Source organism: Prionailurus bengalensis, chromosome A2 (assembly GCF_016509475.1).
Source record: "Prionailurus bengalensis isolate Pbe53 chromosome A2, Fcat_Pben_1.1_paternal_pri, whole genome shotgun sequence".
Classification (NCBI taxonomy): domain Eukaryota; kingdom Metazoa; phylum Chordata; class Mammalia; order Carnivora; family Felidae; genus Prionailurus; species Prionailurus bengalensis.
In genome coordinates this window covers 148148079-148172116 of record NC_057348.1, presented here as the reverse complement: position 1 = coordinate 148172116, position 24038 = coordinate 148148079, and the positions used below count along the sequence as shown (strand labels likewise).

Here is a 24038-nt window from a genome sequence, read left to right as displayed (position 1 = left end):
AAACAAACTAATACATCAAGTAATGTTACACTGACGGTGCTTTGCATTGGTCTAGCACAAGGTAAATGCCCAGGGCGTATTTGATTTTATTAGTTTTCATTGTTAAATATATTGTGATGATATAATTTTATTATTATGTCCAGTTCTTACGCAGCTGTACACCACAGGAGAAGTTTCTGTATGCTTCCAGACAAAATCTACATGATGTTAAGCAAAAAAGGTAACAGAAAGGGTTCTTATCCTCAGGAAGCCCCCAGCCCAGCGGGAGACCCGGTGACCTAGTGTGAAGCCCTGGGGACCTAGGGCGCCCTGAGGGGTGTGGCAGAGCAGTAGGGGAAGAGTGCTGCAGGGGCCCTGCTTCACGATCCCTGTCACAGTCAGACCTCTTTGGGGTTCAGTAGGGCCTGAATGCCACACCTGCAAAGCTGAACCATTGTTACCAGTGTATTTTGTACATATGCGGGTTTTTTTTTTTTTTAATGTTTGTTTATTTGAGAGAGAGAGAGAGAGAGCGTGCCCAAGCAGGGGAGGGACAGATAGATAGAGGGAGAGAGAGTCTCAAGCAGGCTTCACATTGTTGGTGCAGAGCCGGACGCGGGGCTCCATCCCACAAACGGGAGATCATGACCTGAGCTGAAATCAAGAGTCAGATGCTTAACCGACTGAGCCACCCAGGCGCTCCACGCGTTTTTTTGTTTGTTTGTTTGTTTGTTTTTTAAATATAAAAGCTAATATCAAGCAAATGTAAAAGCACATATCAAAGAAATAGGAATATGTTGAAGGCAGTGGAAAACCTCGTGAAGACATGCGCTATCAACCAAATGAAAAGCATTTTAAAGACGACTGATGTTTCTTTCCATAATGAAGTGGCCCGTTTCTACCTTCCGGAAAGGAGAAAATGTGTATGTGGGAAGTGATGTAGGTCTGTGGAAAACAGTTCTGGAATCCTTTTGTTAGAGGTGTAACTTTTCAGCGTGGCTTCTGTTTCTTTGAAAGATGAAGGAGTGTGATTCTGAGATTGGATGTGAGCACTACTAATACTCCTTTGTGTGCCTGACTTCAGAAGGGGTTTTCACTTTTATCCTTGAACGAAGTTGTTGAAGCCCGACTTATAAATTTAGGCTCGTGGAAGAAGCCTGGGCTATCCTTACAAAGTATTAAAAGATTAGTCACCCTGTGGAAGAAGTTGAGGTGATTTTAGAGTATCTGAGGAGTGCTGTGCAAAACTCCTTGAGATAAAATGGGTTTTGTAAGTATTACCATATATTCAAAGTTTTCTTCAATGTAAAATCCTTTAACTTTAAACTGTTTTGCTTTTATTAGGTTTCACTTTGACTGATGTAGGGGTGGGAAAGTTTTCCCTTCCTCTGGGTTCTTTGGCTGGTTGAATAATTAAATTTGTGTAAAACCAATTAACAGGAGAACACAACTCAAAGAGCAGCGACATGTATATGTGAAAGAGACCTGGAAAAACTGAGTAACTCTCCAAAATGGCCCAAAGCATCATCTTAAATACCGTCTGTCTTCAGCTAAAGACAAAAGATGTTAGAGGTACAGAATCAGTTACAGGAGCCCAGTCAACAAGGGTGAGGTGGTTATGCAGACTTAAGTCATTGTCTTCTCCATTGAGAGAGGACTTTCTACAGACTGAGTCATCCCCCCTCTTCCTGGTACAGCAAGGGAGACCTCCCCCCACCCATGGAGGTTTCCCTTATGCATGGGTACGTCTCTTGCGAGAGGGTTATTTCTCCTTGGTTTCCAGAGCTTCCCGTGCGTTGGCGTGTGTTTTTTCCGAATGATCAACCAAAACTAACCCTATGCCAGAGGGACATATTTTGGGGTGGCAAGTTCTGCGCCTCTACACTGGCAGTACTGTTTTGTTTCTCTTTTGGGTGTATGATTTCTCTAATTCATTAGAGAAACTGAGGATGACAGGCCAGTGGTATCGTATCAGCAGGTGTTTCTCGTGTTCTCTATAATTACACATGGGATCATGGACAGTTTTAAGCAACAGTGTTTAAAGATCCTGCTTAATTGGCCGTGAAATAATTAAATAAAGTTTTGACTGGCAAATTTATAATTCTGTTAGATGCATAAACCAGTATGCCTGAACGTCAACTTGACTTCAACTTGGAAATATTAGATTAATAGAACTAATTGTACCGCAGGTACAAAGTTTGCTCTGATTAATAGTCTCAAAACTCGTCTAGAAGTTTAGCCAAGTAAATTTATGTTACTTACCTTTTACTTTTAATTAAAACTTATTTCAGAAAGTTTGAGCTGTTTACTTTCGCTGTGCTGCTCTTTGTGGTTTCTCCAAAGTTGAGCTCCAGTAATTTTTCAGTGACTCCAGCTGCCTTATTGAATAACTTGCCTTATCAAAAGGCTTAAAATTATATACTGTTGGACATGTATTTGTATCTGCAGCTGACAGGTCCCCTGCACATCGTCTCTAACACTTATTGATGTCTACTTATAACGTACTTTAGTGCTGCGTGAATGGCTCTGATAGACCAAATGTACATGATAAATGTTTTATCTCTGATTCTCATTGATCAATTTCTAAATGATCAAATGGTTTATCTCAGTGAGACACTAATTCACATTGATCAAATTCTAAATGACCAAGTTGACTTGGTTTCTGCTGAACACAAATTGTATTAAAACAACATTACTTGAACATGCTGTCTTTTCTAATGCAGGAGTTATGTTACCAGAAGTTACATTATAACTAGAGTTATTGTATTATAAAGATGTCTCCTTCATAATGAAAAGTTTACACAAGAAGAAAAGAATGCGATATTGCAGGAAGAACAGGGCTTTGAGCAAGGATTTGGGCTTTTACTAACTAATTAAATTCTGCATTTGTATTGGGCCTTCCTTTCCCTTTTTTTAATTTGAAAGGCTGTGAGCAGGAAATATAGCAGCTGCAGTGGTGACATTTTATTCCCTAAGGACCTTGAAGCCAAGTAACATCTTGATTATTCAGTAAGGGACTTAGTAATTAAAGAGGCAAAATTCTAGATAAAATAAATATACCTGTACCCTTTGTGTATAAACTTGGTTACAATAGCCTATTTAGAAGTTTAGGGTTATTTGTTGTTTTTTAAAAAACATCGGCTCACTTTTGTCAACTTGCACAGTATGTCACGTACCGTCTAGAGTTTGTCGATGTGTTACTGGTAGAGGATTTCAATTCGGAATTTGAAAAACAAGGTTTATGAGCTTAAGAATATACTTTGTATATGAAGCTAATGGCAAGTACACATTTGGCCGAAACATGGGCTTGGTTTTTTCCAACAACCAGTTCCCCAGGCAGGTTATTTATTACATCTTTGGCTTGTCTCTTGCATCTGTAAAATGGAAACTATAACCACCACTCTCTTGAGGGCATCCAAGCTGAGAAGGTTTAAAAGTTAGGAAAGAAGGAAAAGAATGTTGTCATTGAGCCTCATCTAAAGAGGGTTGTAAGTAGTTGTATTCAGTTCTGAGACACTGGCTGCCATTTGAATTATCTTCTAGATGGTGCGGCTGCCCTTCTGTCCTTCATCAGGGGGTACGTACAAAGTAGTTTGCCACCTCTCCGGCTAGGAGTCTGTCTCCCTTTCCACCCCCCTCCCCCCAAAATCCCAACTGCGTCCAACCACAAATTAGTTCCAGTTAAAGTGAGGTCTGCTTGGGAACACACCAGTTTTTGACAAACATTTCATGTCATAGGCATTTAGGATTGGTTAGATTTGCAAAGAAACCTTAGGTGATTAATGCTTTTTAAAATTCCTTTAAGATTGAGACCCTTCTAATCAGATCTAAGTTATTTAGTTTCCTTTTGTTCCTTGGTTTGGATCTCTGTAGTTAGTCTCTGCACTGTTTTTTAAGGGAACAGAAGTAAGTGGTAAGAAACATTAACACTACTTGGGGGTTAGGTTTTTAATCTGCATTTTTTCCCCTCTGCTTCCTAAACTGTCCCTCACAGCATTCCACTCAGTCCAGGGTGTCTCTGTATTTGAAAGGGGCAGGGCAGAGTGGCCAAGGCGATTGGGACGTAGGGCAGGTGCAGGGATGTAAACCATAGACAGGATTGTCTGTTTCACAAAAAAGAACCCAGACTGCAGCCATCACTTGAGCATCTGCAGTTGGTCACAAGGTCACGAGAGGGTCATTGCAGCAACTTCCTCATCATGTCAATGTAGGATGTACAGGAGCCTCAAGTGGTGACAGAAGCCACCAAAGGTCCAGTCACATTCGCCACATCCTATCCATGACCTGGAACTCTCTTCTGGGTCCCAGCTGTGGCAATCACGGTTGGTTTGGGTTGCTCTGGGCATCTTCTTGACTTTAATGGAACCTGTTTGTGCATTAAATGTAAATGATCCTAACCAGTCTTGCTGTAGCCCTTAGGTTTGTGGCCATAAGCTCCTGAATCCATGATTTGTTCCACGAGAGATAACAAATGATTTCTGTTTTCCCCTACAAGAACATTAGCCTTGAGCTTTCTTCCTTAATCAATACAATCCATTTAGAATCTAGCATACCCTACATGGTTATATGAAATATTAATTGCACACTCAGATAAATGAAGATTCTGCCAAAATGATAGCTTGTTTCTTTCTTTGTATTGTAATATTTAAATGAGAACATTTTGAGTTCTAGAGTGCATGGTATTTTGGAATGTGTTCCTTGATCCTTGCTTTTTTGGGTAATTAGACAACCATACAGCTTACAGCTCCCAAAAGATATTTCTAACTGGGACTTGGAAGTTTGTTCCTCTTGTTGATTCTGACTAGAGGTCCTTTATGTTTTAAAGGATCCAGTAGAAAATAATTTTTGATTTTCCTTTGATGTTTTCAAAGTAAGAAAAAGTTATTTTGCTTTTTGAGTGACACTCAGCTCCAGGTAGAAAGGAGAGAAGCTTGTAGGAGGGCCAATTAGAGTTAATTATTGTCTTACTGACCTGCCATGTTTTAAAATGTCCGGGAAAGTTCTAGGATGTAGGTTTTCAATTCTCTCCTTTTGTCAAGGTTGCAGAGTTAACCATCTTATATCTTGAGCATGGTTAAAAATTACATCAAAGCCGTTATCTACACATAAAAATGATAGCTCTCGGGACAATCTTTGAGAAGTTGTGTAGGTTCAGCCATATTGTGAGATCCAGTTATGTTTTATCATCTCAAAGTCTGTTCCAAATACTGTCAGGCCTCCCTGCCTTCAACCAGATAATTATAGATGTCTGTGGTTGCCTTTCACCATGCCTGGGGTTCAAACCCTGGTAGTAAAATCGAAACCAGAACTTCTAGGATAATTCTACTTAGGCATACATTTCTATAGGTCTTTTGAAATGATAATTTATAGTGAGATGTCTCATGGTTTCAGTCTATCAAGGATTCTCATTGTTGCCTCTTTTGACTTTTCTTAAGACATAAGCATACAAAATACAAAAGTTGATAATTTGGACCTTATCGTGATTTAAAAGTTCTGTTCATCTTAAGACACCATTAAGAAAAAAAAAATTTTTAATAGGCAAAAGATTTGAACAGACACTTCAAAGGAAGGTATAAGGATGGCCATTAGCACGTGAAAGGTGCTAATAACGTCGTTAGTTATCGGACCGTGTGAGTTATAACATTGGAATGCTGCAAACCAAAAGGACTGATAATATTGTTTGTAAGGATGTGGAGAAACCAAAACTTTTATCCTTTGCTGGTGGAGGTATAAAATGGCAGCCACTTTTGAAAAAGTTTGGCAGTTTCTTATAAATTTAAATATACACTTGCTCTATGACCCTGCAATTCCAGTCCTAGGTATTTACCCAAGAGGAAAGAAAATATACATCCACGAAAAGGTTTGTGCACATATGTTCGTATCAGGCTTATTCATAGTAGTCAAAAACTAGTAACAACCGAAATGGTCCTCTGTGAGAGAATGGATAAACAAATTGTGGTATATTCATACAGTAGGATAGAAGCAGTTAAAAAAACAAAAACCACACAAAAACAGAAACGCAAACTGTTGGTACATGGATAACATGGGTGAATCTGAGAAACATGTTAGGCAAAACAGAAGCCAGGAGCCAGGAACAATGATGTGTCCTTCCATTTGTGTGATTCCATATATATGAAATTCAAAAATAGGAAAAATTAGTCTATATTGACCGAAATCACACTGGTCGATGGGGGTAGAGGGCATTTGCTTGGAAAGGGACACAAACTTTCCAAACCGCCGGGAGTATTCTTTTCTGGGTAATGGTTATACAGATACATATGATTTTTACTACAATATGAACACTTAAGATCAGTGCAGTTTTTTTGTAATGGTAATTATACTTAAAGCACCCTAAAGTCGTTGTTAATTAATTTTAATGAGGGGAAAAAATTGCCCCAAATATTAGGAGTGCCCAACTTCTAACTGTAATTTGCCCTAGGTAAAATAAGTTTCTTGAATTTAGTGAGCCTTAAGAAACTTATGATTTCTAATTGTGTCCATAATCATATTGTTTTCATTAGAATTAGAGTCCCTTATCTCAGGACCGTTCATTCAGTATGTTTCAATGCTGTTGAAATAGGAGTAAACCGTGCTTTGCTTTATTTATTTATTTTCTTAACAATTAGTCTTCTCCCCATTATTAAATTACATTTGCCTATATACTTTCTTCCTCATTAGCTAAGAGTCTTGTTTGTAGATAGACCTGGTTACATTTTGAAAGTTATTTTTGATAAAGGAATTTTGAAGGCGCTATTTATAAATGAAACATTTATACAGTAACACTGGTACTTGGTAATATAATAACCCGAGGCAGCAAGTTGTTCATACTATGTATTGCATCCTGGCAAAATGCTTCAGAACTTGTAAAAGCCTGCATCTTGGCCCTTTTCTACATGTTGAAACGGAAGCACACATGTTCCCATGTTCAAGTGTCGCCAAGCATCCCCAACTTGCTCACATGGCTGCCTTAAGCTGTTTTATGTGCTTTCTCATTCAGTGGCCAACAGTTAAATTGCCGTGTTCCTTTTGTGAGCTTATACGTCTAAATGCTGGTAATCAACTGTGTCCCTTGAAAATTGATAGATGCGCTCATTAAGGGGCGTTTTTGCTCTTGGCTCCTCTCAAAAGTCACCCCAGCTACTGTTTCTGGATGAAGCTGGCAAGAAATACTGTGCAAGTGATACATCTGGCTTTGTTCCTTTGTGAGGGCTCAAACCTCCCTTTTCAGTATGTTAAACATGCTTTGTAGGGATCTTAAGTATAAAGAAGTCAGCTATTTGCCAATTACAGTATTAACACAACAAAGACTAAGGGCTGCTGTTGTGTGGTGGGATTTTATTTTTTTTAATTTGCTGCCATTTGCTCTTCGTTTTGTTCTCTTATGCTTCTGGGATTACACACATACCTGTTTGTGAGACATCCACATCCCTGGAGACTCTGAAGTCCACCAGCCTGCCACTGGTAGAGAACTCAACAAAGCTGCCCGTGTGAGAGGCACATTCAGCATGGTTTATGATTGGGATTTTGAAGGTAGCATACACCTGTTTCTGCCTTCAGGATGAAAAATGAATTGCCAATTACTGTAGACATGTTCAGACATGACACTTCATATGGCAGAAGCTTGCTCAGCCTGCTTTATGCTGGGCCCCCAACTATGAACCATCAGTTCTGAAAAAGGGGTGTGTTGGCAAGGAGCAGAAGAGAGAAGGGCCTCGATCCTTGATCCTTTCCTATTTTGTGTGCTCGTGCAAGCTGTGGGAAGGAGGTCAATGCCTCTCACCTTTGTTTCCCCAGCAGAGCTCTTGAGCAAGATGAAGCGCTCAAAGCCCGGTGCCAGCGCATCATCACAGTCTCATTACTTTGCAAGCTGCACGCCCAGATGCTGCTGTTTTCTGCACCAGGCTTCACTGCTACACACTCATAACACCTCCATCACAGCTCATTTGGTGCTACTCACAATTAACTGGCTCTTTTCACGATAGTGTTTCTCTGATACAAAAGACGCTGATGCAAAGAAGAAAATGACATCGTCGGGTGTCGAATCCATCTTTCAGACCTCCTTCGTTAGTTGAGGGGAAGCAGGAATCAAGTGTTTTGTCACTACTTAAATAATATGTGGTTTTGGTTTGGTTAGTTGAGTGTTGGTTTGGGCGTATTTTTGAGGTCTTTGAAGTTGAGATAGTGGATTTCGCTGGCAGACCAATTTCATTGATGCCCCTGTCCTGGAGGTCCTTTCAATTGGTGGATTCTGCCACCAGAATCCAATTGGTGGATTCTGCCATCCTCATTTATTGGGATTCTTCCCCCAGTGAAGAGCTCAGTGACGTCTATTTATTTTGAAAGATTATTAATATGACATTTTTGCTTTAGAGAATTTAAATCATCATTAAAGTCAACAGATCCATCCATCAAAGGTCTTTGATGCTCCTCCAAATGCTGTTGGCACCGGAACTGCAGAAATGTAACTTTGAGTCCCTGTCCTCAGGGGTCTTGCCCTTGTTGAGATCATTAGCTCTGCTACAGAGATGTCAAAACCTCACACAGAAACTATAACATTTGTTCAAGAAAAACTGTTGAGTATCTCTTACCTCATACATTCCTGGTGGTTTTTATAAACGGGACATATAGATATGACGAGGTTATGATCCTTGACTTCAAAACACTTGTAGAATACATGGGGGAGGCAGATTAATACACAAGTAACTAAAGTGGGGTAAATGCTGATAGAAAGGTACAGGCAAAATGCTATAGGAGTAAGGAAGGGAATCTGGGTTGCAGGAGGAGGTGACTGGTGTAGGCTGGGTCTTTCCACTTTGAGATATCCAAAAGGTAGGAAGAGGGGGAATAGCTTTCCACGAAGAGGGAATTGGATGCTGGAAATGGTTGTGATGAATGTGGAGGGAGATGTGATGGAATATGAAGCTATAAAGGAAATTAGAGTCAGACTTCACACACCATGTTGTGAAAAGCAGAGGGAGTAAGATGTGAGGATTCAGCCAAGAATCCTACCTACTTGAAAATATTTTTTAAAGTGTAGTTATTTATTTTGAGAAGGAGATTGAAAGAGCATGAGCAGGGGTTGCAGGGGGTGGGCAGAGAGAGACAGAGAGAGAGAGAGAGAGAGAGAGAGAGAGAATGAATCCCAAGCAGGCTCCATGCTGTCAGAGAGCCTGATTTGGCACTCGATCCCATGAACCGTAAGATCATGACCTGAACCGAAATCAAGAGTCCAGACACTCAACCAACTGAGCTACCCAGGTGCCCCCAAAATACATATATATTTTATATCTCCTATACCTCGTGCCCATAATTCTCACCATGGGATTATGCCTTCTGAGTTGGTCATTATTCTTAGACATCTTCTATCAAATATACAAGGGTAATGTTTGGTGTGTGTGTGTGTGTGTGTGTGTGTTTCTTATAATCACAAGTTATTATATACTATTAGTTACTATTATTTTAACATTATTAATACCCATTCAAAAATAAGCACATATTAATTCATTAACTGTCTCTTTGCAAAGTTCAGGGCTTTAAGAGACTGGCCACAGGAAAGAGCAGTTTTGATTGAAAAGAAACAAAGGGAAGAGAGAGTTCAAGAAACGTTTGGTTCATAGGATGCTGTGTGGGGAAATCCTAGGGCATTTTAGCAGAGAAAGAACCTTTTCAGATAAAGGAACACCAAAAGCCAGTATGCCAGTTCCTTATTTAGCACTGTCCCTGCAGACCAAGTTATGGGATCATCTTTTAACTGAAATGGTATAATGGTGAACTTTAAAAAATATTCCTAGGCGTGATCTCTTTGAATGGTATACTAAGAGTTCACATGATACCAGATTCTGCATGTTGCAAAGAGTGTGTTAAAGGCAAATTTTATGTGGTTTATTCAGATACGGTCTGTCTGGGTATGTGGTTTTTGATTGATGTCTAACGGTGATTGCATGGACCCAAGACATATAAAATTAGCTCCTATGTTGCCATAAGATCCTAGTATTATTATTAAATAAATAAGAACTCTTTTTCCTTCCCATTGCATTTTGTAATCAACCTTTGCCCCTTGATATCCATCCTAGAGGCTTAGTGTGAAAAGTATATGAAATTAATAAATACTATTGGATTTTTAAAAATTATCAAGGTAGTACTTTTTTTTTATAACAAGGCAAATGTAATTTTTTTCTTCATTTTTCTTCCAGGTTAACCCCTTAAAAGCAAATCATGTGACATTGTAGTTTGATAGTAATCCTTCCACATTTATGTCTACCCATAGAAACAATAAATATAGATGTTCGTTTTATTTTTCACACACACACACACACACACACACACACACACACACACAACCACATGAGATTGCGCCATATGTATTTTCTTTGACTTTAATTTGTTATGGATATATCCTCCTTGGTCATCACCTGTAATTCCAACTCATTCTTTTAATATTATTCTATGCCATTGATCCATCAGAATTCATGGAGCCCATCCCCTACAGACAGGCACTTAGTTTTGTTTCAGATTATTTATTGTTTTTTTTTTTTTTGAGTGGTGTAAACACCAAAACAAAACTACTGCAGTGAAATGAATTTGTACATAAATCTTTTGGAATTGGTACTTTTGTTCCTATAACATGGGTGCAGTTTGAACCCTGACAGTCCTTACTATGTGGCATTGGGCTGCTCTTTGCTGATGTAGGAAATGTATATCCTGTAATAACCCATGGGGTTTGTAATAAGGGGTGATGAATAACGTAGGTAACATTCTGGGCACATAGTAGACACTCAGCCCTATACAGGATCAATTTCTGTACAGATCTAGTGGGGTTAGAGTTGGCAGAGCCTAGGTTACTTAACTTTAGAGGTTTTATTACAATGTGAATCTAAATCTGGCCTCCCAAGTGTGTGTGTCTCTCTCTCCTTTAAGAAAAGCAAAACCCATTTTGTGAAAATTTTCAGCTTTTTTGACTTGTGTAATTTAAAAATATTACATTTTGGCACAACCTTTAGAGTTTTTGCTGCTGGTTTATAATTCCCTAGAGGTGAATTGAAAAGATTAGTGGTAGAACTTTTTCCATTAACTCTGGGAAAAACTACAGAGCAAAAAATTGTCCTTTGGCAGAAATGTCAATCCATACCTCTTTTGGAGCATTTGGAGACTGAAGCACTGAGAAGCTGATTTAATAGGAGAATTGAAAACCAAAATGTATACACATCCTCACCTTTCCGAACTGATGACAAGACAAATGAAAAATACACTCTCGGAACTTGGTGATGCAAAGAAAATAGGATCATTGCTCCAGAGAGTGCATTAAGGCCAGATCTTTAAAAGATCCCAGTGCTAGGCTTTTGGCCATGTTCTTCAAAAAGCTGATCTGTTCTTATTAATGATACATCTATTTGTACCTCATGCCATAAAATTCCCCTTTTGTATGATGCAGTTTCTAGAGAGTAGATTTAAGAAAAAGAGAATGTTTAATATGCTACAGATTTTGCTATAGCAACTACCAAGAAAATAGGCTCATTTTCTCTTGTTTGTGGGTCTTGGTCTCCCTGGGTTTTTTTCCCCCCCACTTAGGATGTCTCGTAATTGTTACATTCCATAATGTCAATATAGCTATAATGGAATAGTAAATATCCATGTCAGCAGAAATTTTACTGGGCATAATCTTTATCCTTCACATTTTGCAATTGAGTTGTTTTAGCAAGTTACCTCTCCTCCTCCCCCACCTCCAGGTATGTCTTCTGTATCTATGGAAGGTGATAATCACAGAGATGCTAAATAGGAATTAACTGAAGGCCATTCTTGTTTTTGGCATACCCCATGATGGCTATCAATAGTTAGCAAATTGGGATGGTCATCAATAGTTCAGGTTTCTGTTGAGTGAACTCCGTGTGTTTTTAAGTTGATGTCCATCATATAATTCAGTGTATGGTTTCTTTGGAGATAATCCCTGGACATATAAAATTGCAATTGAGAATGTACCATGCCTCTAAAAACATGTTTAAAGACACATGTTTTCTGTCAAATCATTAGCTAACAGCAACACTGCTCAAAATAATAATTGTATTTTAACATCCCAGGTTAGTCCTCAAAAACCTATTTAACCCCTGTATGTTTGCAGTTAAGAATAAAAGACTGGAGATTGGGGGGTGTGGGAAGGAAAAGAAGCAAAAAGAAAAAAAAAATTGTGTGTATGTGTGTGCGTGTGTGTGTTTAAATTACATTCTGGATTTTAGTGGTGCCTTGATGGCTCAGTTAGGCTCAGATCATGGCTCTGTGCTGGTAGTACAGAGCCTGCTTGGGATTCTCTCTCTCTTCTGTCTGCCCCTACCCTGCTCATGTGGTCTGTTTCTCTCTCTCCCAAATTAAATAAATAAACTTAAAAAAAATAAACTACATCCTGGATTTTAAAAGCTAAGCCAATCATGAGTATAACCTTGTTTCTGTGAAAAAATGTAGATCCACATAGTGACGTGGGAACACAGAAACCTTGGAAAGAACAGCTTTCTCCCAGGCCCTTTAGTAGCTTTCGCACTTCTGGGGACCAGTGAATGGGATTGTTTTCAAATGAAATCCTGGGTGGAATCATCAGACTTACAAATGATAAAGGGTATTTTTAAAAATATAAATGTAGTTTCTAAGCTTATTTACCATCTTTGCTTATTATCAGGAAGACAGAGACACTTGTTTTCATGAACACAACATTTGAAAATAGGGGCTAAGGGTGGTGGCCTCAGTCTCCTGTCATCCTCAGCACCCAAATTTTATTTGGTTGCACAGCGTTGTGATGATTTTGGTTTGCAGTGATAAGTAGCGGCAACTGATAATAGTTTTTTTTTTTTTTTTTTAACAGCTTGCCCTGCAATCTCCAGATACTCATCCATCAGTCTGATCCATATGATTAAAAGTGAAATAAGTTTCTGCTTTAAAGCTGAATAATTGACAGTATCTAATAAATCATTATATAGAAGTTGGGACAAACACCCAAAACTTACAATATTAAAGCACAATATAAAAATAACTTTTGACATGACCTCAACCTCATCTTTTGCCGCAGTCTGTCATGGACCTCAGAGTTCTTCCTTAAAGAGAGAACACGCCTCACACCTTCCTGCTTCTGCAGGCGTGCTCACACTGCCCCCATAGCACAGCACACCTTCACCATCTGCTCCTGGTAAACTCCATTGTCAAGACCTGTCTTAGATGTTAGTGTCTCTGAAGCCCTTCCTTGACACTTCCTCCCCCCATCCCCCCCTTCCCAAAAGAGAACACAATTAAGTGCTCCCTCTGTGTTTGTACAGCTCAAGCCCTTGTTACATTGCAGTCTGTATCGCGGTTGCCTGTGCCCGTCTCCCCCTTAAGACATGAGCTGTGTCTTAGCCACCTTTATAGCCGTAGCACTCTTAACAGGTGTTCAATTAATATCAATATCGTTATTTACTAAATTGATTTTTTTTAAATTTTTTTTTCAACGTTTATTTATTTTTGGGACAGAGAGGGACAGAGCATGAACGGGGGAGGGGCAGAGAGAGAGGGAGACACAGAATCGGAAACAGGCTCCAGGCTCTGAGCCATCAGCCCAGAGCCTGACGCGGGGCTCGAACTCACGGACCGCGAGATGGTGACCTGGCTGAAGTCGGACGCTTAACCGACTGCGCCACCCAGGCGCCCCATACTAAATTGATTTTAAAGTCTTCTAAAACTTTTTCCTGCTTTTAGCTTCTACTCACAGGATGTTTTTACTTGAGAAGGGACTTTGAATTTTCATTAAAGGAAACCCTTGTGGGGGCACCTGGGTGGCTTGGTAGGTTAAGTGTCCGACTCTTGATTTTGGCTCAGGTCATGATCTCATGGTTCGTGGGTTTGAGCCCCACGTCAGGCTCTGCACTGACAACCTGGAGCCTGCTTGGAATTCTCTTTTTCTCGCTCTCTCTCTGCCTCTTCCCTACTCATGTTCTCTCTCTCTCTCTCTCTCTCTCTCACAAACAAACAAACAAACAAACAAACTTTAAAGGAAACCCTGGTGTAAAAAGCTAAGTAAGAATTACAGACTCTTGGGAGTTTGAAGGTTCATACCAAGGTTGTATAATCTAGTTACAGTGTGTGAATCTCATTCCCAGTGGAAATGAAAGCTTCTTGAGGGCAGGAATTGTATTTTATTCTGTTTATAGATCTCCCCCAGCACCTAGCACTTATACTGTACTTAGTAAATAACATGCTGAAATAAGTTCCTTCAGCAAATTAGAGGACTGTGGCTATGTGACATCTCTCTGTCTAGCCTAATGGTTTGATTTCTCTGGTTGTTGGTGTTCTTTATTACAGGCTGTTAATATAGGGCTGATTTTTGTGGGACACTAGCTAATTGTCAGAATTCATCTCCAAGACGTGCCAGAGAGAAGATGAGCTTTCCTCTTGACAGTATCAGTAGGGTAGTTAAGATTATAGCCAAATCCAAAATACAGTGGAGTGTTATTTGTTAGTTTAAGGTTTGTCCTTAATTGGGAATTCCTTCAGTTTCGATTTCTGTACAGTGTGAATTTTTGTTAAAGAAGATATTTGAAAACTTCCTGACCTTTGCTGTTTTTCAGGACTATTTTTCACCTCTGTGAATGTAGATAGATTTATATATTTTCCGTAACTAAAGTGTGCCTTATTAACATTTTCTAGTTGAACTTGGAAACATGACATCTTCAAGTCAGGTAGCTCTCTACCAAGAAAGCCAATTAAATACTTCATAAGAAGTTGTCTTATACAAGCTGACTTACCTGCATTCCCCGTGAGGTCTCTATTGTCTGCCACACAAGTCTGTATCAAACTTGATTATAGGCATTTTATGATCAAGGCACTGATGGAACCAAGGCACAGCGGAGAAAACTCCTGTATACTTTAAGAAAAGGATAAAAGAGCCATTTCTTTTTCTGGCTCAATTAAAACCATACTGATTGTCAAGTCCCATTGACCTAGTGGGTTGCCACTTTGCACGTATTACCATTACTGGCAGTCCCACTGTAATGTGGAACAGTCTTGCCACATCATCGACACATTTACTAAGATAGATAACAGCTAAGGTTCAGTGTTAACCTTTATTATCAGGCTGTATAAGAAACTGGCACCAAAATAGTATGGTATTGGCATAAAAACAGACGAATAGACCAATAGAATAGTATCAGTAGCCCAGAAATAAACCAAATTGTATATGGTCAGCTAATATTTGACAGGAGAGACAAGAATATTCCGTGAAGAAAAGACAGTCTCTTTAATAAATGGTGCTGGGATAATTGGATATTCATATGTAAAAGAAAAAACTAATATCTTACGCCACTCACAAAAATTGACCCAAAATGGATTAAAGACTTAAATGCAAGACCTGCATTCATGAAAATCCTAGAAGAAAACATGGGAGCAAATCTCTTTGACACGGGTCTTGATAATGACAGCACAAGCAACAAAATGAAAACCAAGTGGACCTCCTTCAAACTAAGCTTCTGCACAGCAAAAGAAACCATCAACAAAGTGAAAAGACAATCTATGGAATGGGAAAAACACTTGCAAACCATATTATCTGATAAGGGCTTAATATCCAAAATATATAAAGAACTCATAGCAAAATATATCTTATATATAACTTAATATCCAAAATATATAAAGAACTCAATAGCAAAAAAAACCAACCCAAATAAAAAAATTGGCAAATGACCTGAATAGACATTATTTTCAAAGAAGATAGATGAGGCTCCACATCATCAGGGACATGCTGATTGAAAGCACAATGAAATACCATCTCATGCCTGTTTAAATGGCCATCACCAAAAAAGACAGGAGGTTACAGATGCAGGTGAGGATGTGGAGGAAAGAGACCTTGTGTACCCTTGGTGGGATGGCAAATGGTGCAGCCACTGTGGAAAACAGTATGGAAGTTCCTTAAAAAATTAAATATAGAATAACCATATGATCCAGCAACTCCACTTCTGGGAATACATACAAAGGAAATAAAAACACTACCTCAGAAAGATATATACATCCCCATGTTCATAGCAGCATTCTTTATGATAGCCAAGACATGGAAACAGCCTAAGTGTTCATCAATGGATGAATGGATACAGAAGTTGTAATGTGATATGTATAGTATTCAGCCATAAAAAGAAGTCCTACCATTTGTGGCAACGTGGATAGGCCCTCTGAAGGCATAATGCCAGTAAGTGAGATAAGTCAGAGAAAGACAAATGCTGAAAGATCTTCCGTATATGTGAACTCTTTAAAAAACCCCAAATTTATAGAAAAAGAGATCAGACTTGTAGTTACCAGGGGTAGGGGAAGGGGAAACTAGAGGAAGGTGGTCAAAGCTACAAACTTCCAGTTACAAGATAAATACAATGTGATGACTACAGCTAACACTGCTTTGTGATAGCTGTTAAGAGGGTGGATCCTAAGAGTCCTCATCACAAGGAGAAAACGTTTTTCCCCCTTCTTCTTTCCTTTTATTGTATCAATACAAGAAGATGCATGTTGGCTGAAGCTATTGAACTAATTATTGCACAACATATGTAAATCAAACCATCATGCTGTATGCCTTAAACTTCTTCAGTGATATGTCAGTTATTTCTCAATGAAACTGGGGGAATAAAAGAAACTGGTTTGGTTTTTGCTTTGATTTATGAAAAGGTTGCCACATGAAGAAGATGTCACACAAAACAGCACCGTGGCGGCAGTGTTATTAGATGCAGTTGTCAGTATAGCAAATAATAACTAACTAATTAGGGTCATTATCTTCTTGCTACATTCTGTACTTTTGATGGGGGTGGGCCCTCTTAGCAGTACAGTATCTTCCCTGCTTTCACTTGGATTAGCATGTTTCTCCAAAGGTTTCCTGTTAACAGTAGTAGCAAGCAGTGTGATGCTGGTCGTCTGAGGGGATCATTAAGTAGTCGGCTTGATGGTTCAGTTATCCCACAGTGACAGCATCCAGTAATTACCTATTGGTTTTGCCTCAGGGTGCACGTGCGTGCATACTCTCCTACACAAATAGATGGAAGGACTCAAATTCTAGCTCCTGAATATTTGCAATAGCTCCAAGTAGTAGCAGGTGGCTCTTCTAGAAAATGGCACCTATAGCTTCTTGCTCAAAAGGACTTTTGTCCCCAAGGAGCATAGTCATTACTTTGCCTTGGTTTTTAGATTCAATGCACTTTGGTATGGCGGAGTATCTTTTATGCTGTAAACTTTCCTTCCCTTTGAAATCTTTGGTCTTTCCAGTTCCAGTTGCGTCTTAATATGCAAGAAAGGCAGCTGTGTTTTCCTTTAAGCAAATATAATTGTGGGGGAAGGCGTCTCTGTTTATCCCATGGACAAATACATTATGGGTAATGCCAAATTAAAAAAAAAAAAAAGCTTGGGACCCCAGAAAAAATACGTAAATCTTTTCAATTCTCTATAAAGCAGATAAGTGCTGCCCTTTATATGACTGCCTCCTGCAACTCGCATTTTCTTTAGAGCCAGCAGCTGTGGGGGACTAGGGACAAACACACGCACAGGAGAAGTGGCCACCTTTCCTTCAGTTCCCACGTATAGACAGAGACGCACTGTGTCTTTTCTGGCTTCTGTCCATTTTTCAGGCAGCCACATTTCTAGTCATTGGAACCTACCTCCATTTGGGTATTCCAGATTATTTTCGAGGTCTTTATGTGCCATTTACCAAGTGAACTTTTGGCAAGGTTTTGCCATTCTCTGATCTTCTGTTGACTTCCTTATCCAGAGAGATCCTTCGTGCAAGTGTGGGAGATGATCCTCTCTTAATCTATGGAACGAAAGAATACAGGCAGAAGCATATATGAGTTACTCTTGGGAGCGGAATGTGGCCCTGGCCCACGCAGGCTGCATCTAATAGCTTCTTGTTGCCTGGAAGGCTTCTGTTCCTGGATGGCCTGGAGCGATCGGGCAGGCCCCTGTCATAAAGCAGCAGCTGGGGAGAATCACATTTGGCCCACAACGGCAGGCAGGAAGACTGTGCCCAGGAAGTCCTGCTCTCTGAGGTGGAGGGAGCCCAATTATGAAGGTTGGATGTGAGGTGGTGTCATTAAGGGCTTTCTGGAGAGAGAGAGACCAATTATATTAGAAGCCAAATGAACGAGTGTGTTAATGTATGGGGAAGGTATTCCTAAAATGATCATGCAGGGTGATCTAGTGACTGTTAGGAAACTTTCTTTTAAATGCACACTTTTAAAAAGTGTAAATGCTGATTCTGAACCTCATGTCAACCTTAAAAATAAGCACAGTTAAGATCCAGCTTAAACATTAATAGGGGCCTGCCAAGCCCAGGTGACTTTTCCTGGCTTTGCTCACCTTTTAGAGGGATGTGGAGTGAGTCAGAAAGGGGTATTATCTGGTCTCTTGCTTACTTTCAGATGCCTTGGATTCTGTATGGCAAAGTGTTCACTGGAAGAAAGCTGGGGCTCTTGTGAATTTCAACATCACGAACTATTCAGCCTTAACTTCACATCCTAGGAGAGTGCAACACCAAGAGAGTCAAGCCCAGTGCTAGAGCTAGAGCACTGGGGCAAACTTCCATGTCAGGGTACACAACTAAAGTTGGTTTCAGGCACCAGCCCCAGCTGATTGTAGTGAACTCCCTACAGCATTTTGTTGAGAAGGACTCTGAGGCTGCAACAAGGCTCAGCCTGGAGTGCTGTGATTGATTAGTGATGTCTGTCTTTGGCATAAGCATTGAGAGAGTTTTTCCTCCCCCCCCCCACCCCTTTAGAAGCATATATATAAATCTGTTTGCTGCCTGATTGACAGCGCCTAAACTAGAAATAGGAAAAATGAGGGGAGGGAAAGGGGGAGGAAGGAAAAAAGACTGCAGTTTTAATATCTTTTCTCAAAAAAAAAAAAAAAAATTGTTTCCCCCTTTGTTCTTTTTTCACCTTTTCTCCTACCAGCAGGTTTAGTGAAATGAAATACCACATGACAGGACTCTCTTTTGCTGTCTCTTGTCCTGATGTGGCTTCTAGTAGGAGAGCCCATTTCTTTTGCCCCACTTCAGCTACCTGAGCACGAGCGGAGCTGTGACAAGCATTTGCAGGGACCTAAGAAATAAGCAGGGTAGAAACAACTGTTGGTAAAATGTCCGTCACGTGGAGTCGTATCAGCCGTTTTCTTCATAATGAATAAGATAATATATTAACACTCCACTTTGATTAGCATTTGTAATGCATGCGAAGATATTAGCCTTCAGTGCATTTCTGAAAATAGTGTCTCATGGGCAAAAGCCTTAATTTTCAAGTAGGGAAGTAAGACTTCAATCAAGTGACCTCTTTCCTAAATATTAGAAGTAGTGAAGCTCTATCTGTTAAATGATTCTTCCCTCAGTCTAAATATTGACACTTATTGCCAGTATTGGAGATCTCAAAATGGTAAAAATCTATGGTATTTGGTAGAAATTAATATTATACTTGATTTATCATCGTGTCAATAAAAGACCTCAGTGCTTTATTTCACTGTGACTGTGAATAACTTATCTAATTGTTTTATCCAGTTTGGATAGCCAAACCAGCTACTCAGACCTGAAACTGAAGTTATAATCCAGAGCAGTACTTAAGATTTTCCTCTTTCAGGACTCTTCAGTCCTAACTCCAGCTGGAGTTGCTGGCCACAGTCAGACGGCTTTTGACAGTTTACATTGACCAATTAGGCAGATATGTCCAAAATTTCTACTTCATGGCATGCTGTATCACCATAGCCATTATATTCTTACCATGATATGAAATGATATATATAGCATATCAGTTTTATAAGCTTTTAACATCATAAGTTAGTCGTGTGCAATTAATTTCTGAGCATTAATCAATCCACAGTTGTCTGTTGTGTTTTTTGTTTTTTGTTTTTTTGTTTTTTTTTAACGTGTAGGGATCCAGGTGTCTCATTTATCCTTCACAAGGGCTACACATTCCGGCACGGGGAAGACCATTTCTGATTTCTGATCTGGGCTTTCTTTGCATCCAGTATTATAGAAAAGAGAACTTATCTGTCCATCCTTTCCCCCATCCCTGCTTATTGGACTGTGTTGTCACTGCCTGTCAATTTCAAAGCGTTTGAAAATGAAATCATCGTTAGTACCCTCCTATTTCTCCCTGTTCCCGAGTGCCCTTTGGTAGTTAAAGTTTTTGAGGGTGGGGTGGAGGAACAGATCTCACAGCATGAATAAACTGAAAAGTTATCCAACATTTTTAATTAACACTGGCACTTCTCAGCTTCCCGCTGAGGACTGCCAGCTTGACTTTACAAAATGACATTTATGACACTAAAGATACGGAAACTCACTGAAAGAGGCTGAAAACCAGTTTCTGGCCTCTTTGAATACTGGTTTCATGGTAATAGAACTGTAGCTGTGTGGCGTTGATTATTCTTGAAATGCCCCACTTGTTTTAGACATGCTTTTGCTACTATTAAAGCAAATTAAAGCAGTGTGCCATCGATTCCGTTGAGTTCCCCCTCACTGCCTAGTCACAAGTAGCAGCCCCACCACCAGCAGTGGGCAAATCTGTGCCAAGTGTAATTACTTCAAATACAATTCCATTTATTCAAAGGGAGGGCTGTTGCTCCCTGTGAGAACTTAGTTGAGAAAAGAAAAGATACATAGGTTTATGTTAATTATATACCCCATGCCGGAGGTTTGATTTTAACACAAGTGCAGCTTTTTAATCCCTTTATCAAAATACGTGCAGGAACCTTATTTTACCAACACCTGAACACTTTGTGCTCACCTTCAAGTTGTGTGAACAGTTAGCAGCTCTCCCATGGATTATATTCTAAAACTTGTTTTTAAGTTAGTCTTTTGAAAGTGGAAACTTGTTTTCCTTTGGAAATAAGGTGGTAACTAAGAGGTTCCCAGAATAACTTACCGATGTTTAAATGATTATACTTAATCATTTCGAAGTCAAATGATAATTTGACATTCATGTTATTATGAGGTATCATAATGATACTTCATATTTACTAAAAGCGTACTATGTGCCAGGCTTTGCACTGAGTGCTTAAACATTATCTTGCTCATCTCTACAGTAATCTTAAATAGGGGAAGCAATGAAAAAGTCACATCTTAGAGAGATTAAGCACTTTACCCAAGCTTCATAGCAAGTAGAAGGTGGTGCCCGGATATGGACGTAATGTGTCTTAGATACCAGATCCTGTATTAACCATCACCACAAACAGCTAAAATCTAAGCAGTAACTGTAATATGGAACCTAACTTTGGGTATACTACTTTATTGGAAAGCTCATTCTTAATTCCAGTCCGGATGTTGGGAACATTGGTCTCCCCGGCACAGTTTGGCCACTCTTCCTCACATGTCCACCTTATCCCCCCCCCCCCCCCACACACACACATGGGCTAACACGGTGGCAGTGAGGAGCAGGGAGGGTGCCCAGTGGCTGCATGGTGGTTGGCAGTGCTGTGCTAGGCACGGGGACCACGGTGGTAGACTAAACCGATGTGATCCCTGTTCTCTTGCAGCTTGTAGTCTAATGGGAGGAATCACTAGTCACTCAGATAACTTGATGACTGCCAAGCACTGAGAGAGCACATTGTGTGGGGATGGACTGTGAGAGATCAGGCTCAGACCTGAAAGCTAAAGTAGCAGGCTTTAGGGGGAACACAAAGGAAGGGCATTTAGGCAGCAAGACCAGCCTGTATTAAATAGACCCTGAGCAAGGAGCTTGGCTCACTGGGGTCCTGAAAGCATGTAGGAAAGCATAGTGGACAGAGTTGAAGCTGGAGATAGAGGCACCTACAAGGTCATAAGTAGTATTTTAAAGTTTATCCCAAGAGCTGGAAGATGTATTTGAAGGATTTGAGTTGTAACCTGGAAGTCAAGAGTTTAAAAGAGGCACTCCGGTTGTGTTGTTGATAATGAACGGCAGTAGAGATTGGGGGGGGGGGGGGGGCGGCGCAGAATGGAAACCAAGTGACTACTTAAGAGATTTTTGAGATTCATTATTCTTGAACTAGAATAATGACAGTGAAAATGGACAGAAAAGTAGGTCGATTCTAGATCCTATTTTAGAACTTGAATTGACAAGACCTGGGGACAGATTGTATATCGGGAGACTCCTCCCTGAATTTGGACAGTCCATTTGCTGAGATGGGGAAGAAAGAACAAACTGGGTGTAGAGCAGGGAATTAAAAGTTCAACTTTAATCATGCAACGCTTGCAAAACCTTCAGTGTAAATAGTAGTAGGCAATTGCCTGTAAGTAGGGAGGGCTAGAGTTACAAATTTGATTGCTGTCAGCACACAAGTGGCATTAAAGCCATGAGAATGGTTGAGATAATGGTGGAGAGAGTATAAAGAGAGAAGAGCAGAGAGAAACATCCAAAATATGATCCTGAGGAACTCCTGTATTTTAGAGATTTGTTAGAAGAAAATGGCCAGTGAGCTAGGAGGAAAAGCAGGAAAGCACAGTGTTTCTAGAAGCCAAGAAACTCCTTTCAAGAAAAGGGAGTAATTTATATGAACAAGTCCGAGCGAGTGTTCCTATATGATGTGTACAAAGAATCATTGGGTTTGGCCATTTTGGTGTGAATCCGAGAGAATGAACAGAAGGTAGGGCAGTGGAGGTGGTTGTTGTAAGCATAGTATTTCCCAGAACTATGCTTTCAACAATAGGATAGTCATTAGCCACATGTAACTGTTTAGATTTAAGTTTATTAAAATTAAGTAAAATTTAATGCATTACCTGTGCATTAGTCACATTTCAGGTACACATGAGCACCATGTAGCTGTGACCACTGTGTTGGACCGTATAGGTATAAGACATTTCCATCATCACAAAAAGTTCTGTTGGATAGCACTGTTGTAGAGACTGTTGGATTTCTGGTGACAATGGTAATAGTCAAGAAAGATTGAAGATAGGAGGTGGAAGAAATCCCACTAGAAAAGAGGGTAGGGGAAAGGTAAGAACTGGATCCACGTGTAGGAATTGCCTTTGTTTTTCTAGAAGAAGGATCTCTTCCTCCAAAGTAACACCTGAAAAGGTACAGATCCAACTTTTACCCTGGGAAGATAAAGGAGTTCTCCCTTGGTTTCAGTTTTTCACAGCAAAACATAGAAAAATGGCCAAGCGTGAAAGAGGAAAGAAAGGGGTGAGATTTGGGGGAGAGGTTGGAGATGGGATGAAATGATCATTGTAAAGGGGACAAAAGTGAATTTACCACAGAAGTATGAAAACATGGCAGGCAGAATTTAGTGTCTGCTTATGAATTTATAATGACTCGAGTTTCCCTGGTTTGTGTGATTTTTCTCAAAAACACTCAACTGGAGAGCTGTATTAAGGGACATTCGTAAGGCAGACGTTCATAGATTGAGGCTGTGTGTAATGGCTTAGATTAATACTGCTGAATTGGAACCCTTAGGGAGATGTAAAACTAATGGAGCTCAGCATGGTGAATCCAATCCAGGACATGAATTGAGAAATGCATTGTTTAGTCCTGCAGTAATACATCATTATCCCTTTATATAGGAATCATTGAGATTCCACCTCTGAAATGCTCATGTATGAGGCTCATCAGAATCATTTGGAGAATTTGTATAGCAAGCTGTTGTTTTTCTGTACTTCATGGTTGGTCTTGTTAATTTAGGTCTCAGCAGCAGCCTAGAATGTTAAGCCAATTTGCTAAATCTTGCCTGCCCTCTGAAAAATGCTTAAATCCATTTATGTAACACAAGGAGTTGAGGTTGTATGATGTGTTAGAATTTAATGCCTTCTTATGGCATCAGTACTGAATATTTTAGTTAATCAGAACCAAAAAAAGAAACATGTTAGAATTTTTAAATTAAAGAGTAATTGTGTTGGTGTTTCATAGGTGTGCGTGTAGTTCAGTGTAATTATACGTACCATATAAACTTTTCACTTTCATTAGCTATAAAATGCTTTGGAGGTGTGTCCCTCATTTACGAACTATTAAGTAGGGAAATATTAGTTACTTGAATTTATAATGTATTTTTCTTCTAAAACTTGGTAAGTCATGTTACCATGTGTGATTAGTTGTGCTTAATGCTAGAGATGAAATGGA

General features: G+C 39.7%; 1 protein-coding gene across 4 annotated transcripts in view; it reads left to right on the top strand.

Annotated features, from left to right (window-relative positions):
• CHCHD3 (coiled-coil-helix-coiled-coil-helix domain containing 3) overlaps window positions 1-24038 on the top strand; it is a 276250-nt gene that overhangs the window by 228804 nt on the left and 23408 nt on the right. For 2 of the 4 annotated variants that reach the window (XM_043589548.1, XM_043589547.1), the window contains one exon: window positions 144-220. The exons of the other annotated variants lie outside the window; for them this stretch is intronic. In XM_043589548.1, the coding sequence (XP_043445483.1) occupies window positions 144-220 (77 nt within the window). The remainder of the gene's footprint in view (window positions 1-143; window positions 221-24038) is intronic. 4 annotated transcript variants of the gene reach the window in all.